At 35.5% G+C, this 20,864-nt stretch overlaps 2 protein-coding genes across 2 annotated transcripts; one reads left to right on the top strand and one right to left on the bottom strand.

Annotated features, from left to right (window-relative positions):
- Window positions 1-705: 705 nt before the first annotated feature.
- Window positions 706-13,670, bottom strand: Ptpa (Phosphotyrosyl phosphatase activator). The gene is made up of 7 exons (XM_089651696.1): window positions 13,504-13,670; window positions 11,976-12,064; window positions 9,614-9,817; window positions 7,215-7,429; window positions 5,865-5,989; window positions 1,765-1,973; window positions 706-893 (listed from the first exon to the last, which is right to left on the bottom strand). Exons 1-7 carry the CDS (start codon window positions 13,532-13,534, stop codon window positions 819-821), a joined length of 948 nt encoding a protein of 315 aa, XP_089507822.1. The 5' UTR covers window positions 13,535-13,670; the 3' UTR covers window positions 706-818.
- Window positions 13,671-14,813: 1,143 nt separating this feature from the next.
- Window positions 14,814-17,691, top strand: phr6-4 ((6-4)-photolyase). The gene is made up of 2 exons (XM_089651695.1): window positions 14,814-15,004; window positions 15,102-17,691. Exons 1-2 carry the CDS (start codon window positions 14,915-14,917, stop codon window positions 16,590-16,592), a joined length of 1,581 nt encoding a protein of 526 aa, XP_089507821.1. The 5' UTR covers window positions 14,814-14,914; the 3' UTR covers window positions 16,593-17,691.
- Window positions 17,692-20,864: the final 3,173 nt, after the last annotated feature.

The raw sequence follows: 20,864 nt of genomic DNA, 5'->3' as shown, positions 1-20,864 counted from the left end.
AAATTTTTCAAACGCTGACGGCGCTTTGTCAATTTTACAACTTTTTTATAGTACTTGTTTATTAGAAGACTTTTCCGAGACTGCCAAATTACTAAAACTTGTGTGCACCATTCCAATGACATAGGTTGAAAATTAAAGATGTTTCTAAAGATAATTAAATATAATAAAAGGAGCGGAGAATAGAACTTTTTTCTTTATTTTGTACTCCGGTGAACCCCCACATATTTTGACCACCGACCGCCACTGGTCATGGATGTGTTGTTGCACTTTGGTTCAATACAATAACATTAGTAACGAGATGCTAGCATTTTACCTTATCTTTAGAAAAAAAAAATTCTGGACTCCTCAACAAATAGAACTCCGGTTGAAAAAAAAATAGGCTTTTTGAGGTGACTGGTGACTTGACAGGTCACGTAAATAGATTTGGTGCGTTTGATTATTAAATTTTGTAAATTAATTTAACTATTAAAACTTACTACGTTACTTACGTTAGAAGGTCATTATTTTTTTATTTTTTTTTTATTAACAAAATTTTTGATACATATACAATTCAGGTACATACATAGTAATATAGATTGAATATTATTGGTATATATATTTTTAAATGGACTGGAATTCCTTATTGTGCCAATACTCAGACCAAATGGTGCAGGCTCGATCTTTGAGTACGAAAAAGTGTTAATAAGATACAATAATTTTCGTAAAATTACTTTATTTCAAATAAGCTAAGTATAGTAAAATAGAAACAACAGAAGCGGAAATTAAAACTAATTAAATACATTTATGACAGTTTTAACAACAAATAATGTTTTATATTTTTATGTAAGCAATGGTCGAATGGGGAGGAGAGAACCAAACAGCATGTGCTGTGCCACGGGAAACTTTCCGAGGACCTGAAAATAAAATAGTAACAACTAAAATAACATCCTAGGCTTATATTGTCTGCCTATATGGCAAAACACTAATTTAAATAATATACATAAACTTTTTTTATAGAATGAAAAACATTCATAATAACCTACAATATTTAGAAAACTTCTACTACCATCATTATAAGCGAAAGATGTTTCTTGAGCTATGATGGAGGACTTAAACATATGAATTGAGTATGTAATGTATAGAAGTTTTCCAAGAAGAAGAGGAGTAGCATTTTATGCGTGCATAATGCTTACAGTGGTTTTTAATTACTTCAACTGGTAGGTACCTATAGGCTCAATCACTGTAGATTATGGCAGTTATTGAGTAATTCATGAGTAATCTTTTACAATTATTACGGACTGCACCACAAAATTACAGAAACTGTCTGGACCTTGCGAGGATAAAATAATTTTTTTCTATGATAAAGTTTTTCACCAGTCATTGTATTTTAAAAATCGAGTTTGCTATTCAAAATCGAATTATATGTCTGAAAAAACGTGCGCAAACTGATACGTCATTCAAAAACTGAAAAAATATGATTTAAATAAAGTGGAAATTTGGAAGGTGGGTTTTCAAAAAAAGTTGCGATATACAACAATCGAAAAAGGAAGTGACATATGTATTTAGGTTCCTAATAATTTATCCTCACTTTTTGAAATTGACTTATTCACACACACGTAAGAAAATCTGTAAAACTTATATTTTATATTGATGATTTATATTGAATAAAAAAAAATATTTTACACATTTTCATTAAAATTGTTTTATTTTTAAAACTCTAAATTAAATTAGAATATTCAGATAACACCACAAAAAATCATTTAAAATCGCAGGTTGGTAACTTACTTCTTTCTTGTACATTTTTATTAATCCTTGATTAATTTTAGTCCAACTAGTGACGGCACTTATCCCCCAAAGTTGGTTGGAGTGCTCCGCAAAGGGTCCAGTTTTAACCTTTTTAATGTATTCAATACACGACAGAAACATGAAATCTTTTCCAAATTTGTCGAGGACCGGTTCATCCAGAAACTTGTGCGGTTCAATGATGGGATGTGCTGAAAAAAAAAATTATTAAAAAAACATTGAAAATTGTTTACACGGAGCATTGTAGGTCGTACTTTTTTTTTATGTGACACCTCACAAGAGTGTCCCTGCCTGTGCAGTGTACAGACAGGGGAACTATGTCACCACCCGGTTGGTCGGCGTTGTGAGGCGGAATAAGGTAGGGGCTGTAGGAAGGGATTTGTTAATGCGGGCCTTGAAGAGGCTCGTATTATAGGAGGGAGGAAAAACAAATGCCGGTAGCTCGTTCCACATACGAGCCGACTTACACAAAAACGAGTCGTAAAAACGGCCCGTTCTCATGAAGCCAACGTCAACCGTGAACGGGTGTTCAGTTCGTGTCCGTCGAGTTTCGCGCACGTGCACCGGTGCATCAGGAATCAATGCTGCTAGCTCCTTGGAGCAGGCTCCATTTAAATACCTGTAGAACAGACACAGCATGCCTACATTGCGTCTATGCATTAGAGAAGGCAATCGGTCTGTTAACAACGGATTGTCGATCAGACGGATCGCTCTCCTTTGCACAGATTCAAGCAGGTTTATCAAGTATTTTGGGGCACCAGCCCAAAGGTGGCTCCCAAATTCAATAGTTGGGCGGACTTGAGACTTGTACAGGGTCAGCAGCTGGTCACTGTTGAAGAATCTCCTAGCCCTGTACAAGACGCCCAACTTTTTGGAGGCCTGATTTACTCGGGCTTCTATGGATCCCCGATACTTGAGCTGGTCTGATATAGTAACTCCAAGCATTTCAATGGAGTCTTTATTGGGGAGAGTGCTCCCATCAAATTGCACCAGACAGTCATTTTTTTTTTTTTTTTTTTTTAATTGATACATTACTCTACAGTACTTCACATTTCAATTCAGCAACGTTGGCCTCACTGGGTTGTTCACCCGTGCTGAGGCCCCCATTTTAAAATATACGAATTTATACATTTAAACAAAAACAAAAAACAACATTAAAATAAAGATAAATTTACACCAAAAATAAAGATTAGAAATCAAAATCCAATTCTCACACCAAAATAAAAACATTGATATCCCTCTTTGCCGAAATCAGACACGCTTGGGTTTTTGGGACGTTGAAACTGACCAAGTTGGCCTTACCCCAGGCACGAACCATCTCTATTAGTACTATTACAAAGACGACCAACACATACCTAGGAATGAGTATATTGGTTTACATGTGTACTAGCATCGGTGTTCTTACAAATTGTCTCTGAAAAACAGCATTATGTCTTGCTGTGAAAAAATAGAAACCATACGCGCCTCCACATCTTCTGCCCCTCCGCCAAGATTTACAGCCAATTCCACAAGGATACTGTCATCTTTTGAACCTACAACGCTGGAAGAAGTAGGAAAGTTGATCCTTAGTTCGCCAAACAAACAATGTACTCTTGACCCTATCCCAACGTGGCTTCTCAAGAAATGTTGCAACGTGTTATCCCCTTTCCTGGTTCACGTGTTTAATAAGTCCCTAAGCACAGGTGACTTCCCGGAGCCACTTAAGTCTGCTGTAGTTACCCCAATTATTAAAAAACCACAGCTTGATGCCGACAACCTGGGTAATTATCGACCTGTATCAAATCTGCCTTTCGTAGCTAAACTACTAGAAAAAATTGTGGCTTCTCAAATAATCTCCCACTTAAATCTTAATAAATTAATCACAAATCATCAATCTGCATATAGGAGGTTCCACTCAACAGAAACCGGATTACTTCGTGTCCTGTCAGATATAACCCTTGCCATAGAGTCAGGTAAGTTAGCACTTATTTCACTTTTGGATATGAGCGCTGCATTTGATACCATTGACCACGACTTTCTCATTAAGAGACTAGAAGTAACGTTTGGCTTACATTCTAACATCAAATATTGGCTAGAATCCTATCTATCCAATCGCTCGCAAGCAGTAAAGGTTGGAAATAAACAGTCCAACTTCTCAAAACTCTCTTCAGGGGTACCCCAGGGATCCGTTTTGGGTCCACTTCTCTTCATTCTTTTTACAAATGACGTCGCAAAAATTATCGAGTCATTTGGCCTTTTATCTCACTGTTATGCTGACGATCAGCAAATATACTTTTACTGCTCACCAAATGAGATCGACGGCCTAAAAATTCGCACAGCTGAGTGTCTAGAAGCAATCAATCTCTGGATGTCCTCAAATAAACTTAAGCTAAATCCTTCAAAAACGGAGTTTCTCTGGGCAGCCACACATAGACGCCAACATTTAATAGAAAACTCACCAATCGCTATTTCCGGCAACGACGTAACTGCTAAAACAACCGTCAAACTTCTGGGAGTTTATCTGGATTCAGACCTTTCTTTAAAAAGTCAGGTAAATAAGACCGTTAGCACGGGGTTCTTCTACCTTAGACAACTTAAGTCAGTTCGTAGAAACCTTTCAACAGAGGCAACTAAATTACTTGTGAACTCATATATAGTATCACGTCTTGACTATTGCAACGGCATTTATGCAAATCTTCCTAAATGCGAAACTGATAAACTACAATCAGTGTTCAACGCCGCAGCAAGGCTTATCACCGGGGTACCCAAGTTTTCGCACATTTCGGAGCACCTCCGAAATCTTCACTGGCTGAAGTGTCCTGAAAGGATCCAGTACAAGCTATGCTGGATGGTGTTTAAAGCTATCAACGAAATGGCGCCACCGTATATTACTGAGCTATGCATTCCGGAAAATACTGGTCTAAGGCAGTCAACTCTTAGATCAGCGACATCATCTGCAATTGGAAGGTTGAAAGAGCCTAAGCGAAATCCGAACACTAAGTTTGGTGATCGTGCATTCGGAGTATCCGGCCCCAAGGCTTGGAATAAACTTCCTATGGAATTGAGATGTATAACCAGCCCAACAGAATTTAGATCCAAACTAAAAACTCACTTTTTCAGACACTCATTTCCATAAATCCGTCATTCTATCCAAATATTTCTTTTTTTTCATTTTTTTAAACCGTAATTGTTACATTATCTAGCGATTCCGTTCATTCAATTTTGCTATTGACTTGCCTACCAGTGGAAAATGGACAATATCAGCGGGAACATAACAAGTTAATCGGTTTAATTGTTGGCAGATGAATCATCTAAATGCGTTTAAGATTGGCGATTGATTGATTTTATTCATTAATTTAATTCATTTAACATATATATCCAGCTAACAATAAATCTACCCTAATATAATAGAACTTCCTTCTTCTTCTGGCGTTAGTAAGATTAAATTGTTAATTTTAATTTTAACTGTAAGTTGCCAAATATGTAAATACTCGTGTATATGTCGTTAAGATAGTAGTTATAGGCCTTAGTCGTAAGTCACTAGATATAAGTCTTAGAGATAAGTCAGTAGTTCTAGTATTAAATATTTAAGAAATATATTTGTACAGCGCCCTTGAGGTGATTTCTCACGAAAACGGCGCTATATAAATTAGCCAAATATTATTATTATTATTATTACTCTTATTCGTAGTTTTAAACTTTTTGACTATACATATACATATAGAATTCATACAGTCACAAAGTTTTATGGTTCATTCCTTTCATCATATTAATAATGAACTTATTTTTAATTCCACTGGAATTTGCTTTTCTGAAGTCGAAGAACAAGTGTGAAACAGGCTGCATGCAAGCAATGCATTTGTGTGAGTACACACTATATTAACATCAACTCTCGCTGAGATACCTATAATTACAGCCGTCCAAACTGATCGGATCTCTTGAATCTTTGCGCATGCGCTCTACTGGCGGATGGTCAATGTGAGGTTGAAAGAAGTTGAAAAGGCTTGTATTTAAATGCACGGGAATTATATTATAATATATATCGTGGGCGCAGACCTTGTGAAAGAAGAAGGGTGCGTGTTTACACCATGAGACTTACTTACCTACTAATTGAGAGCTGCCCCAAATGAAAGGAACAAATTGGAAATCATCCAAACTCCACACGCCGTGACTCCCGGCTGGCTCCATGCGGTATGTTTGTTGTAAATTACGTACAACTTCCAAATATCTAAACATACAAAAATATATGATTATATTTTCAAATATTGCAAATTCACTTTGTGGCACCATTTTATTAATGAAATAATTAAAAACACTTTGTTTTTACCTTTTTAAGAGAACATCATTCTCGAAACATGTTGATTTTTAAAAAATAAAGATTATTGTGGTAAAAACAAAGTGTTTTTAATTATTTCATTAATATATGATTATATTTATTTGGTTGCCTCCCTTCTACTCAATAATTCATTAAAGCTGAAGCTGTGATTTTCAAATAAGATTTAGCCAATATAAAACAGACCCTCTTAAAAAGCGAATTACAGTATGGCTGATAGAAAGTGGCAGAACAGAATCGGAAAGCTTCCCGAATAAAATCATTGTCTGACTGAATAGAAAACTGGACTCGACAGGACTGGACTGATGAGTGGACTGGACGGGACTGGACTTGGGGACTGGAGAAGCAGATTTAGCGTCTGCTGTTATACAACATGACGCCTCTAGATTTGCCTATCAAGACCGAGGCACCCAAATCCTTTATTTTAGTTACCTTAGTTTACTTTAGATACCTAGATTCCTAGACGAGACTGAATATTTTTCTGTTTCACATCTTTCGTTTTTGATATTATCTATGTAGCGATGCTACTAGACTATTCAGGAACGTTCGCCCAACCAAACTTATCGTAGCTAGAACTCTCTAGATACGATGCTAGCATTCAGCGCATCTACCTACATCTACGTAGAATATTTTCGACGCACCCGGCGGCCATAAAACGGGGCGCATCACGACGTGGCCAGTCAGTCAGTCATTAATTAGCAATTTTACAAGTGAGCAACCTTCGAATGCCCGCTGCCTACTGAGCGGCACACTGGAGCACCCGGAAGACTCCACGTCATCCTCAGTGCTGAATACAGCCTCAATTCCGGTGTCCACTAATACGGTGTCGAGCCACCGACTTTACCGCCTCGACTACTCCACCACCGCTTACACCTGGTATCATCGTCATCGGTCCGGAGTCATCTCACAACTGCGCTACTGACTCACAAAAAAAAACGCTGTGACATCACCACCTACCATTTTCATTGTCTCACTAACAAATCCCCAAATCTTGAATATTGGATATTACAATTTGAGGTTTTATTCAATATAAACTTGTATTATTTATTCCGGAACTTATATAATAATTGTATAACATATCTTATTAGTGTTATCATTCAAATAAAATGTTCAATCTTACCTGTTGAAAACCAAACATACTGTGGCAATTTTATCTACAGCTTTCAGGGCGCCGATTTTATAAAGACAGCATAAGAACATGATGAAACATGTCTCGTGGCCAGTACCGTAATCAATTCTAGTAGAGTTTCCAAAACTCTCCTCCAGATATACCCTTATTTCTAGAATTGAATTGTGATACTGGGGGAGCGCTTCTTGTAATAAGTCCAACGATCTCTGAAAACAGATACAAATAAATCTCTAAAAAAACTAAAACTCCCTTCCTAAACACAAGTTACTCTCAATTAGGGAGGTATTGACAGCTTGGAACATGTACTATACTATACACCTACATAATATTTTATGAATAAAAGTAAATGTTGAAAAATAACAGTAGAATTTTCAGTGAATTTTTTTTTGGTTGTACTATTTGGAACATAGCATGAAACAATGGCTAAAGCGCCATTTAGCAGTATGGGGCTTTAGCTATTCACCCTTTTAAGCTTCAATATTATAATTTGAAGTCCCTTCCAGTTGATTAATTCATTTTGGCATTTTTGTGGATTACGCCGCTTCTGTGCTGACCTGAGAGATTAAGGCCCAGTTTTTTCGCAAAAATTTAAATGTTTAACTGTCATCAAATGGCCATTCGGCACCATTTTGTTTTTTTTTTTTCATATTCAAAGATCCCGTTAAACGCTGATTCTAGGTGCGTTTCAGCTTTCTATCAAATTATAAGGACAAAAATATTATACTTAACAACACGCAAGTTTGCTCTTCTGCTGATTATTATTTGATCAAAAGCTGAAGCGGACTAAGAATCTGCATTTAAAGGGGACCTTTCAAATTTGAAAAAAGCTAAATGGCCATTTGATGACTTTTTCACGCATGAATTTCTGAACTGGGCCTAACTGTCTAAATGCAGTTATTTATGTTCGTACAAACAGGTCTCCAACTCGTCTTGGAAGGAGTTTAATAGTAAAATGGTTCTTTTATATTAACAGGGATTTATTAATACTCCGCGTATTATATTGGTGACTCGATAGTCGACCTAACTAGAAGCTGGCTAATTGGAATCTGAAACAGTGAGTTTCTCTGAGAGCCTTCGCACAGGCCACTGGCTCCATCTTGCTGACTTCCCCGCAAGCTCTATGCACTGCCATCTGTGCGTGCATCTATAAAGCTCTTACTTCCCAACATTTATTATTTCATAAAATGGTACATTACAATAGAATCCTTTGCCGCTCATCTCACTAGGGAATTCCTGTGTCGAGATGAACAGTGGTTACAATATTTTGTAAATATATTTTCAAACTGGTAAATTCTTCACAAGGTTTTTAGCATACATACAAATGGCAATAATGGTACTTTTATAAAGTTTGGGGTGTGAGAAACCTATTCTGTTATTAACCCATCGGCATACTAATTTTTATTTGTGGCATCTGTGCATACTTGAGAAGGATTATTATTGTGCAGTATTGCACCCCATATTCCCATTTCATATTTTTATATTGATTATAATTTTATTGTGAATTATCTAAGTATGTGGGAAATGTTTAAAAGCCCCAATGGGGCGTGCAATGTGCCGATGCGAAAAAAGTGCAGCTCCCCAATCTTGGCGGCTGGTATGCCGATGGGTTAAAACGCTTCGTGCAGGCGAAAACAAGGGTCCCATTTGAGAAAATGGATTTGGTTTTCAACAGCTATATGTTTCAAAATAATACAAATATTTTAAATAGTTCTTCAGAAATTTTTACATAGTACTCACAACACCCAAACTATCCTACTACTACTACTAAAGCCTATTTTTGTACTATGACTCCACTAACTGAAGTTACAGTTAGTGTTGGGCCATTTAGTGATGTTTTATTTGTAAAAATGTACGTATAATCATTACAAAAAAAAACAAAAAACTTCCGCATCTCTGGTGTGTTAAGTGTAGGGATGTATTTCCTGTTCTGCAGGTTTAAATATAGTTTCTTTTTGATGCAATATTCTTTCACACTAAAGAAAAGAATTTGAAGATGGGGAAGACTTAACATGTTTAAATACATATAGTTAAGACCCTTACAAAGAGATTGATATAATATATTTATATAAAATTATCAGACAGCAATGCCTTTTCCGCCATTCAAGTAGGACCGGCGTACTACCTTTCCGTACTTAACTTTAGAAGTGTGGTAATATGTATACAATATTATGTATTTTAAATTGAACAAATTGCTATGTAAATATGTACCAACGAAACTCAGTGAATAGTGTCAACTATAATAATTTAATAATTGATCAGGTGTTGCTTCATTCATCAGTATCTTCATTTTAATCAATCATTTCTGTATATGCAAGGAATCTTATTGTGTTGTAATTGACTATGAGATTCCTTTTTATTTATGTTTGGCGAACTTAAAATAAAATTTGTACCTCTTTGAGAAGATTAAACCAAGTTCTAAAGGCCGCATTGCCGAATCTTTGTGGTTGGTCGATTGGGGGACATTCCGTTACTAATTCATCCAATCTATTAAGGAGCGCTAACAAGTTTTTTGTTACATCCGACACGTGGCAGGCGGAAGACTGATTTTTACCCTTGACAGCTTCATTCAACGACATTATGAAACCAGTCAATTCCTGTAATAAAAGAAATCTTTCATTTATATCAAAGCAATAAAGCAAAAATCTGTCTGTTGCAGAAAAAACTCAAAATTGTTGTAATCAAAAAATTTGGAAAGGTTTTGCTTCTATAATTTCCAGATCAATACAACTACATATACCTGACTGCTCTGTACTTACAGTAAAAAATTATGTTAAATACCTTGGTGTAATTTTAGACAGTAACATAAAGTGGAAATTACAAATCAATGCGACAGTAGAAAGGTTAAGAAAATTAATGTACATATATATTAGAATATGAAACATTTTAAATCTTAAACTATTACAAACCATATATTTTTCACTGATTCAATTTGTATTGCAATATGGGATAGTTGGCTGGGGTGGTGCATTCAAAACCTCCCTCTTGCCTTTAGAAATCATCCAGAGAATATGAATAAAATAATATGATTACCCTACCATCAGATTATTTAAAGAATTTAAAGTAACTTTTCTGTTAATCATTTATAAAAAAACGTCACTTTTACAAATTCATAAAGATTCTTTCAACAACGAAAACCAAACACTTTTTTCGACCAGCAAAAGACCAAATGTGCTTGGTTCTATAACCACCCCGTGCTGCAACACCACCACAGCCCAACAATTTAATAAATGTAGTGGAATGAAATGTTTTTTTCTTATTTGTTTTTGGGGTGTTATGCCGTGTTGCGCTAACTCATTCTTTAGCCAACGTTTCGGACAATGTTACGGTCAGGGCAGATGTGTGCATCCACATCTGCCCTGATGATGGACACTGTAACGTTGTCCGAAACGTTGGCTAAAGAAAGAGAAAGAATTAGCGCAACACGGCATAACACCCCAAAAACGAATAGCAAAAATACTTTTGGCCGTGAAAATCTTAAATCATATTTCGAATGAAATGGTTGTAGTTGTGTAAAAAATTGGATGTATATTACAAAAAAATTGCGTTAAATTAAAAAACACCATAAAGGCGATGCACTACGTCGTGTAATATTTTAAATTGAGCCGCTATCAATAACAACCCTTACGTAGATGGCGATAAGATTTAAATTCCCGCTTAACACCATCTGCCTGTTTTGATTTATTCAAGAAAAAAACATTGCCAAAAAGTGCCTTTTATTTTATTTTGTGGATGTTCAGGCATAAATATTTAATTTTTTTTTGATCATTTTATAAATAACTTAATTTGCCACATTATAGAATAAAATCATAACCGAAAATGGGTTCGTAAGTAGGAGATTTTGAACTTTAAAGCAGTTTTCAAAGGCCCATTATTTTTTTCTGGTCTTATAAAAAGACTTATCTAAAAAATAATCGATTATTTCAAAGGCCAAAATGTATTCTACTCGCAGTATTTAATTAAAGCATCTGAAACATTTCTAGGCGACTAAATTTTCAAACCAAAAACACATGATTTTTAATTACTACGTATGGCATCGCCTTAAAAATAAAATTCAGTAGTATTTCTTCAATTATTACACTTTTAAAATAATATCATAATTCTCGAAAATAATTTTAGATATCCTTTTTTCTGCTTTCTTCTTCTTTCTCTCTTCCTTGTTTCTATTAATTTTTCATAACAATTGTTTTATAAATTTTATTTAATTTTTCTTTGTTTAAAATAAAATATAGTTAATTATTATTATTATTGATAATTAATTACTTTTCTTCACTGAAGGTATGTTACGATACTGTTTTTGATATTAATAAAAACTTTGTAATATATATAAATTATAACTGTACCTCTTTAAACCAAAAAAAATAGTAAAAAATATAAAAATGTGTCAACTTGTAACGACATTTAACAATAACATAATCATCATGAGCTGTGGTGCTTTTAAGCATAGATTTTACAGTACTTTTTTTACAAGAAGCCATATTGTTATGAACCATTTTTCGATACCTAAATAATTTTTTTTTAAATCAATTGGAATGTATCTCTAAATAGTATAAAACAAAGTCGCTATCCGCGTCTGTCTGTTGTGCGCTTAGTTCTTCAAAACTATGCAACGAATTGTGATAGGGTTTTCACTATCATTTAGAGAATTTCTTCCGGAAGGTTCATATATATGAATATTATATTTGTAGAAAGTAGAGATTTATTGAGAGTCGTTTCTTTTGCATTCAAAATTTTAATAAATATATCATATTTTACCAAGTATGCTTCAGATTTCTCCCACTTCGCCATGTCTGCCATTACTTTGATAGCCCTTTCTGGTTTAATGAAAACATGGTCGGAAGGAACTGAAAAAAAAAATTACATAAGATACTGTAAAAATTATGAATTAAAAAAATCGCATGAAGCATTAAAATACTAGTACAACAATGGAAATTATTATAGCGTAACAAGAATAATAACTTGTGTAATATTATACCATTATGTATAATGATCTTTTCATTTTTTTACCAAGGTCAAAGGAGCAAGAACATATTTCGTCACTCTAGTTCGTTTTTGTCCAACAGACCAAAACGTAAATCGGGAGAAATAGGACTACAAAGTTTTTTTTATGAAAAACACATATACAATGAAATTAGCTCATTCTAAGCTTACTAAAATGATTTTAAGTAATGTAATTAATTTTTTTAAGTAAAATTCGTTCCAAATGTTTAAAATTACGCAGATAACACGTTTTTAATTTGAATGTAGGACACAGTGTTGGATAAACAAGCTCGGAATATCGATTTAATTCTTGTGGAATTAAGACAAAATGCGTCTTGAAAACACTTTTTTTTTTTCACTTGTATCGTATAAATAAATGCTTTCGGAAAACAACTGCATACTTAACTCAATTTCGCCAAATATGGTCTTTTGGACAAAAAAGAACTAGAGCGACGACTTGTGCAGTAGTTCAGGTGGGATGCTACAGTGGTGTTGTAGGCCAATTTCCTTGTTTTAGGGTCTAATTTTCCCCTTATCTTACTTAAGAAGTTAATTTAATTGATCAATCAAAGATGTAGTGTGCAAAACATGTTAATTGAAAACACTTGTGCTTTGAAACAGGTTAGAAGTACATCAAAATCTTATTGATCCCTCCGAGAAATAGGGTCGCATCTCGGAGTATTTAGACCTTACCCAGCATTGACGGCTCTGCTGGAGTGGACCTTCTCTTTCCCTAGACACTCATGGGAAGAAAATTGGACCATTCGAAAACTCTCTCTTTCCTCGTGGGGCTTTCGGGGAACCAAGGAGGAGTGGAGAGGAGAGACAAGGCCCTCTTCCGTCGCGGGACCTACAGGGAACCAACAGGCAGTGGACTCTTCCCCCATTGGGCCTTCGGGGAACCAAGGAGAAGTGGAAAGGAGAGATGAGACCCTCTTCCCTCGTGGGACCTTTAGGGAACCAAGGAAGAGTGGAGAGGAGAGATTAGGCCACCTCCGTGAACTCTTCCCTTGTGGGGTCTTCAGGGAACCAAAGTGGAATGGAGAGGTGAGATGAGGCTCTCTTCCCTTGTGGGGCCTTCAGGGAACCAAGGGGGATTGGAGAGGAGAGATGAGACCTGGGAAGACACATTGTGGAACCAGAAGACATAGCCACATATTCAATGACAACCCTGGTGAACTTTATAAAAGGGACCGGGGGACTGTTAAAGGAATGAAGTAAAATGGAAGCACAATGTGCCTATGGCCTAAGTGCTCACGGAAAATATATGAAACCAAATAAATATGAATATTTGTTTACTTACATGCAAAGTCCGGCGGCTTCATGTCACCCATTTTTTTTATTTAAAAATCAAAGTTTTATATATATAACACGAAAACTCCAAGGCTCCGATATAAGGCGTGAATTAGTATAAAATATATGTTTTTAAACTAAATTTGACACTCCACTATAATACTACTTGACAGAAAAAGCAACCAAAAGCAACATCTGCGAAAAAATAAGTTTTTGTTTATGTTACTATTTTCTATGCACTAATAACGCCAGTGTTACCAGATAAAAACCATCACCATTTTTTTCATGATTTTTAGGCCCAAAACATCTTGGCTTGTTAGAAACGTGAAATGAAAAATAATGACGATGACATTATAGCATGAGACGCATGGTATACAGTAAGTAAGCATGTGATAAACAAAAATGTTACCTAAAATCTTATAATATAACATTTTTGTGTGTCTAAATTACGTACCTCAAATTATGACTCCCCTCCGCTCGTTGATGGCTGTTGCGACTGTTCTAAGTCCGTATCTTGAATTTGCTTATTTTTTTAGAATCTTGGACTGTCTGGGGCATGGACCTAAAAAACCCAGGATGGAGCAATTTGACAAAAAATTTAAACCGCGGGGTGAGGGGAAGATGTATGAAAAATGCGAAACCTATTAATTTTTTTAATGACATATCCTATTCCTTGTCTCATCAAATACCCAAAAAACATAATCCGTTATAACTGCATTAACAACACAAAAATAAAATAATAATAGTTAATTATGCACAACTTTGCATACAAATCAGTTCAAACGATAGTCATACAAATTTCCCTTCACCCTAGATTTGGCGTCAATGCCATTCATAGAAAATCGCACTAATGCTCTGTCCAGGGATTTTTGGGTTCACGGTCTGGGGAGTGTTATGAGATTGATCTTTCGGCATAGCATTACTGAGCTTTATTGAGCTAGCGATGGGCACAATGAATCATCGATGATTTACTCGCTATCTGCAAGTAAACAACAAACATCATTGTCAGTTTGAAAACACTGGTTTAGCCCATTTTATGCAAATGCAGTACTTACCATAAATCAACTATCTAGTACTTACCTACAAAAATGTTGCCATACCAATTTACCATGCTTTGTCTATGTACCTCCCCCTCCCCATCCAGCCAAAAATCTGCTTCTATCGCGGCTACTGCTCCCGTAATCGATTAAATCAATTAATCACTCGATTCTTTTGATGTTTCGATCAAAATATTTCGGTCGTGATAAAGTTTCGATCAGCCCATCACTACACTCAGCTCACGTCAAAAGTTGGTATGCAACGCATCTATGGGCTATGATGGTATATCTATGGTCAAAACTCAAACAAATTAACAAAAATTCTCCTAGTTTTGTTATTATCTTATTAATTATTACAAGAGTGCTTCCTGAAAGCTTGTGACAATGTCAGCCAAAGAAAAAACTGTTATCCACTGGTTCCGAAAAGGATTACGAATTCACGATAACCCTGCCCTAAATGATGCTATAACAGAGGTTATTTAAAATCTAATCTAGTTTACTTATTTCCTTAACTTGTGTTATGCAAAATTGCATTCATTTTAATGTTTTATTATACATCTGTTTATTACAGGTTGCAAAGAATAATTGTGTCCTCAGGCCAATTTTTATTCTGGATCCAGAGATTATAAAATGGATGAAAGTTGGATGCAATAGATGGAGATTTCTGAAACAATCTTTGGAGCAATTAGATAACAACTTGAGAACTCTGAATTCTCGATTGTATGTTGTCAGAGGGTGTCCCCTGAAAACATTTCCCATCTTATTTACACAGTGGAACGTTAAATTATTAACATTTGAATTTGATACTGAACCTTATGCATTAAAAAGAGATGATGCAGTAGAGGATTTGGCTACCAAAGCCAACGTCAAGGTTGTTCAGAGAATTTCAAACACTATTTACGATGTCAGATCTGTTATAAAGAAAAATGGAGGCTCCGCTCCTTTAACATACCAGAAGTTTCTCTCAGTTATTGAAAAACTAAGCGAGCCTATTCTTGTGCCAACACCTTCTTCACTCCCTGACAGCAGTAAGCCATCTCAAGATTCGGAAGAGTTCATCAACAGTTTCTGCTATGATAACCCATCATACGAAGAGTTGGGGGTGAAAGAATGTGACTTGAGGCCCTGTCTTTTCCCTGGTGGAGAAACAGAAGCTCTAAGCCGCCTAGAAAAACACTTGGCCAAAAAACAATGGATTTGCAAATTTGAAAAGCCTAACACTTCTCCAAATAGCCTAGAACCAAGTACAACTGTACTCAGTCCATATTTAAAATTTGGCTGTTTATCTTCTAGATTGTTTTATTCTAAACTAAAGACAGTAATAGGAAATAGTGCTCATTCCAAACCACCAGTTTCATTGATCGGTCAGCTGTTATGGCGAGAATTTTACTATACTGTTGGGTTTCATACTGAAAATTTTGAGAAAATGGTCGGCAATCCTATTTGCTGTCAGGTTCCTTGGGATGATAATCAAGAACATTTCCAGGCTTGGTCGGAAGGCAGAACCGGTTATCCTTTCATTGATGCCATCATGAGACAGCTTATTCAGGAAGGATGGATCCACCACCTCGCTCGCCATGCTGTGGCCTGTTTCCTCACTCGAGGAGACTTGTGGATATCTTGGGAAAAGGGCCAACAGGTGTTTGAGGAACACTTGCTGGATGCGGATTGGGCCCTCAATGCTGGAAACTGGATGTGGCTTTCAGCTTCTGCATTTTTCCACCAGTTTTTCAGAGTTTACAGTCCGGTGGCCTTTGGAAAGAAAACGGACAAGTCTGGCGACTACATTAAAAAATATGTACCTGAATTAAAAAGATTTAACATGGAATATATCTACGAGCCTTGGAAAGCTCCTCTTTCATATCAAAAATCTGTGAATTGCATCATTGGTAAAGATTATCCTAAAAGAATAGTAATCCATGAAGACATTCACAAACTCAATATAGCTAAAATGTCTTTGGCCTATAAAAATAATAAATCATTGAAAATGGGAGATTCCGATAAAAGGTCTGGAACTAATAAATCCCCTCATTTAAAATCAAAAATATCAAAAAATAAGTAACAAAAATCATAATAATAATTGCACAATCTATTGTGTATCTATTTTCACTTTTTTTCATTGTGTTTCTTATATTATGATATTACGTTATTTATTTTTTATAATAAGTCAAACTTGGTTATAACAAGCACGAAGGGACCGACTAATTTGCTCCTTATAGCCATTAAACGTTATATCCAAAATACGTTTTTTGAAAGTCGCGTGTATCTACCTACCTGCCTCTACTATCAATATGTTCGCAAAATCACAGTATATGTTCAAAATATGAATAGGTATTACTTATTAAAAAAATACACTTTTATTACTCAAATTTACTATCAATGATTGTTTTAAAGATTTCACTTTCATGCTTCTCAATTTCCTCTTCAAAACATACAACGTATTATAACTATCATCGTCTGGTTTAAGGCTTCCAAGAAAAATATCACTATATTTTCAACCTACCGCTTGTAAAATCGCACTTGTCATAAATAACTAGCTTGCGGGATTGTTTTGGTTTTAGACTGTAAAATTTTACTTCTCACAATCCAGAGATTCACAACCCGCGGCCCGCATGTGGATTTCATACGGTCCACTTGGCAATAGAGAAAAACCTAAATGTTCGGGGTAATTCTTGTAAACCCCGGCTGAGAATTTTTTTTTATAGAGTTTTGTTTAATTTTTGCTGCATTTGAAACCAAAAAAAAATCCGCTTGTAGGTCGCGGCCTGTTTGAAAAATAGACAAAGCTGCCGCTCTGCTGAAAATGTTGTGCATCCATCACTGTCATAAATTTACCCCGTGCCTTGCAGGGATGTTGGTACTCGTAACTAGGTACCTTCATTAACATATTTGCTGGTTTTTAAAATAAAATTGACGATGAGTTTAATACAAAAAAGATGTATTATTTGCTCGGTAAATCAGTGAATTGACCTCGTTTTAACAGTCAACAATTATATGAAGATAAGACTGAACTAAAATATCATTTTGTAATTGCTCATTATAGCCGTGAATTCGCTATTGCCGTGATCGTTATCACCAAGTTCGACTGTATTTGCATCGCTAACAAGTCTTCACAGTATTAATAATAAATTGATATTGACCATCTCATTATTATACTTAAATATTTGTCCATTTTATCATGTTTGATTAAAAAAAGCAGTCAGAATTCTTTTTTTTTATTTCCTTTCATTCTAAGCTGTTGAGTGGCTGATATCCCACTCGCAGCTGATATTATCTTCATGAGAGTATGTCGTTTCTCCCTAATTTTTGTGTGAATCGGCTCGCATGGGTTGACTACCAACCTCTGTTTTTCTTCCTTCATTTAATCCAATTCCTTGCTACATCCCCTTCTCAACCTGCCTCATAATATTGCCCAACCGGGTGGCAATATAGTTCCTCTTGTGGGGTATCACATAAAATACTGTGCCAAACAATTATTAATAAATAGATATTTGAGTAACTGCGGTTAAGAATTAAGACCACAGGTCGCGGGTTCGAAACCTGGCTTGCGTTAAGTTTATTAATATATGATTTGAGATGTTGTGATTATTTTTTAAGTTATTATGCCGTGTTCCGCTTCTTCCTTTAGCCAACTTTTCGGACAGCATGAGTCCATCATCAGGGTAGATGTGTGCCGTTTACCACTACATCTGCCTTGATGATGGACACTGTACGAAACGTTAGCTAAAGAAGGAGGAAGCGCAACTGCATAAAAACCCAAAAAATAATCATTATAAAGTTAATATTTTTTGTTATTTCCCATTGAATTAAAATTAAATATTATATGTACTTGGTATATTTGCACCACTTTTCAGAGATACTCGCAGTATGTCTGGAATCAATAGAGAGATACTGCGAGTTGTTGCGAGTAGAGATTAATTACTCACTGGACCACAGGGAACTAAAAATCGCAAGCGACTTGAAACATATTATGTTCAATTTGGCGGGAAAATCGAAGGATGACTCATACTTGAAGAACAAAAGTAGACGGGCTTTCAACTTTAGTCGCTCAACTAAAAACTCGATCAACTCTGTTGAAAGGCTGTTCACCAGCGTTGCCAGGTCTAGGGAAATTTCCCTAGATCTAGGGGAGAAAAAAAAATCTAGGGAAAAGGGAAATTTTCATGAAATCAGCACAAATCTAGGGAAATTTCGTACTTTTTGGAAAAAAAAAATTTTTACATGACAATAGTATTGAGATTGCCAGTAAACATAAATGTGTTTTTATTTTTGGGATTTCCAGGAATCTTAAATAATGTTGATGTACATAAATGAAGCAGGCTTTCAAAATTTATTTTAACTATCCTGTGTTTGCCACACTCGAGTGCAACAGTGGAGAGATTGTTTTCAGCAATTAATCTAAATAAAACTAAAATCCGAAACCGTTTGTCAACCAAAACATTATCTGGAATATTGCTTTACAAAACATTAATGTCTTAAAGTACTTTTTTGAATTTTAAAATAGAGAAAACATTGGTTGACAAATTGGATAATACTATTTATGATTTTTAACTAAACTTCTGGGTTTTGTTCGGCATGTACAGGTTTTTTCTGGCCAAATATTTCCACTGTCATTTCACTTCTGTTCTTCTGAATCATCTCAAGTGCCAAACTGATAAACTTCAGTCTTCAACCTGTACTAATAATTCAAAGCGCCCTTGAGGTAATATTTCACTGAAACGGCGCTATACAAATAATTCATTATTCCAAATCTTCTTGTTCCTTGCTATAATCTAAATTAAAATCTTCGGCAAATGACTAGAAGTCAAAATCAATGAATACAGCCCATCGATGCCTTAATCTGCAAAGCGTACATTTCCAAAGTTTGGAGGTGTTTTTTTACAAAAACAGCGCCGTACAAATTATCCAAATATTATTATCATTAAAATATGCTATTTGACAAATGATTTTTGGCGTTGTAATCTTCTACTTACCCGGTAAAACACAAAATTTCAGATTAAGGCATCGCTATGTTATGTATTGCTATTATTTGACCTTAACAATTTACTCCATGCACATGTATTTTCGTAAATATTGCCTATTCCGTCACACTTATCGAAAACAATACTTAGATTCAATTTAATTAAGAAATAATGAATATGTGAATGGGATAATGAATAAATTCATGTTAAATAGTAGGTATTTTGTGTGTCGGAATAGTCCATAATTACCTGATCTTGGTAAATATCATGTAAATGTTATGTATTTTATAATCGTCATTTGAAATGATAAGTATTTTATAATTATCATTTGAAATGTCAATGTCAAATTTGTTGTGTCAGTGTTGCCACTGTCGGCCACTGTTGTTATATAAGAAAAATAATTGCCATATAAGAAAGAGAATAAAAAAAAACAGTGACTACGTACTGTTGTATATGTGGTGTATTTGGGTATTCGTGTATTTTTATTACTACAAATAATATAGGAAAGTTATCAACAAAAACCAAGTACTATTTTTCAAAGCTCCCCCCCCCCAATAATATAGGGAAATATTGCAATCTGGACCTGGCAACGCTGCTGTTCACACTTGTCGATTAGCTTTCAAGTGTCATTCAACTCCGACTTAATCAACTAAAATCGCTGTGTGAATGGAGTATAAGGGTGCGTATAAATCCGACAAAATTTTCACCGCAAAACAACCGAACCCGGCGTTTCGAACCGTTTGCGGTTGCTTCGTTCCTTTCCCATAATTGGCGGATAAGCTCGCGGAAATTTTGTCCTGTTTATACGTAGCATAATATATAGACTAAGATAACTCACCCTAGAGATTCCAAAGATACTGTGAGTAACTACGGCCGAGAAACTCTCAAATCATATCATAATAGAATAAACACACGCCGTGTTTCGATCCCGTGGGATCGATCCTGAGGGTTTACAATGCGAGTATCTCTATAGAGATAGGTGAAAGTCTGTCAATTAAAATCGAAACCTTCAGTTGAGATGGCTTTAGCCTTTTCAACTATACACTGACCAATTGAAATGACTATTGTGTGGTCCAGAGAAGGTCAACCGTCAATGTGCTTTCTACATTGCCAATGTGCATGGAAGTGCAATTAACGGAACTTCAATTGACCTGACAATACTTTCGCCCAGTTGCTTTGTAGAAATCTAGTGTGGAAACGATTATAAGTAAAAAAATCTTGATCTTGGCTATGCCCCCCAAGCGCTCAATCAAAGTACACATCATTCCTGCCTGTTGGCTGATCTAAAGCTGAATCGAACGGAGAGCCATCGTCGGGGAGTCGTGGAGTGTTTCAATATAAAAACATCAAAATGGCGCTGAGCGACGATTTTT

Source organism: Hesperophylax consimilis, chromosome 4 (assembly GCF_061612785.1).
Source record: "Hesperophylax consimilis isolate HC1 chromosome 4, BYU_Hcon_1.0, whole genome shotgun sequence".
In the NCBI taxonomy this organism is placed as follows: Eukaryota; Metazoa; Arthropoda; class Insecta; order Trichoptera; family Limnephilidae; genus Hesperophylax; species Hesperophylax consimilis.
Note: the sequence above shows the minus strand (reverse complement) of the source record. Positions and strands in the feature narration are given on the sequence as shown.

Coding starts and splice junctions, on each gene's coding strand:
- Ptpa (XM_089651696.1), bottom strand. CDS start 13,534: ATGGGTGACATGAAGCCGCCGGACTTTGCAT. Junction 7,430..9,613: donor GGTTTAATCTTCTCAAAGAG/GTACAAATTTTA, acceptor ATCTGTTTTCAG/AGATCGTTGGACTTATTACA. Junction 5,990..7,214: donor GTATGTTTGGTTTTCAACAG/GTAAGATTGAAC, acceptor TTGTATGTTTAG/ATATTTGGAAGTTGTACGTA.
- phr6-4 (XM_089651695.1), top strand. CDS start 14,915: ATGTCAGCCAAAGAAAAAACTGTTATCCACTGGTTCCGAAAAGGATTA. Junction 15,005..15,101: donor TAAATGATGCTATAACAGAG/GTTATTTAAAAT, acceptor TGTTTATTACAG/GTTGCAAAGAATAATTGTGT.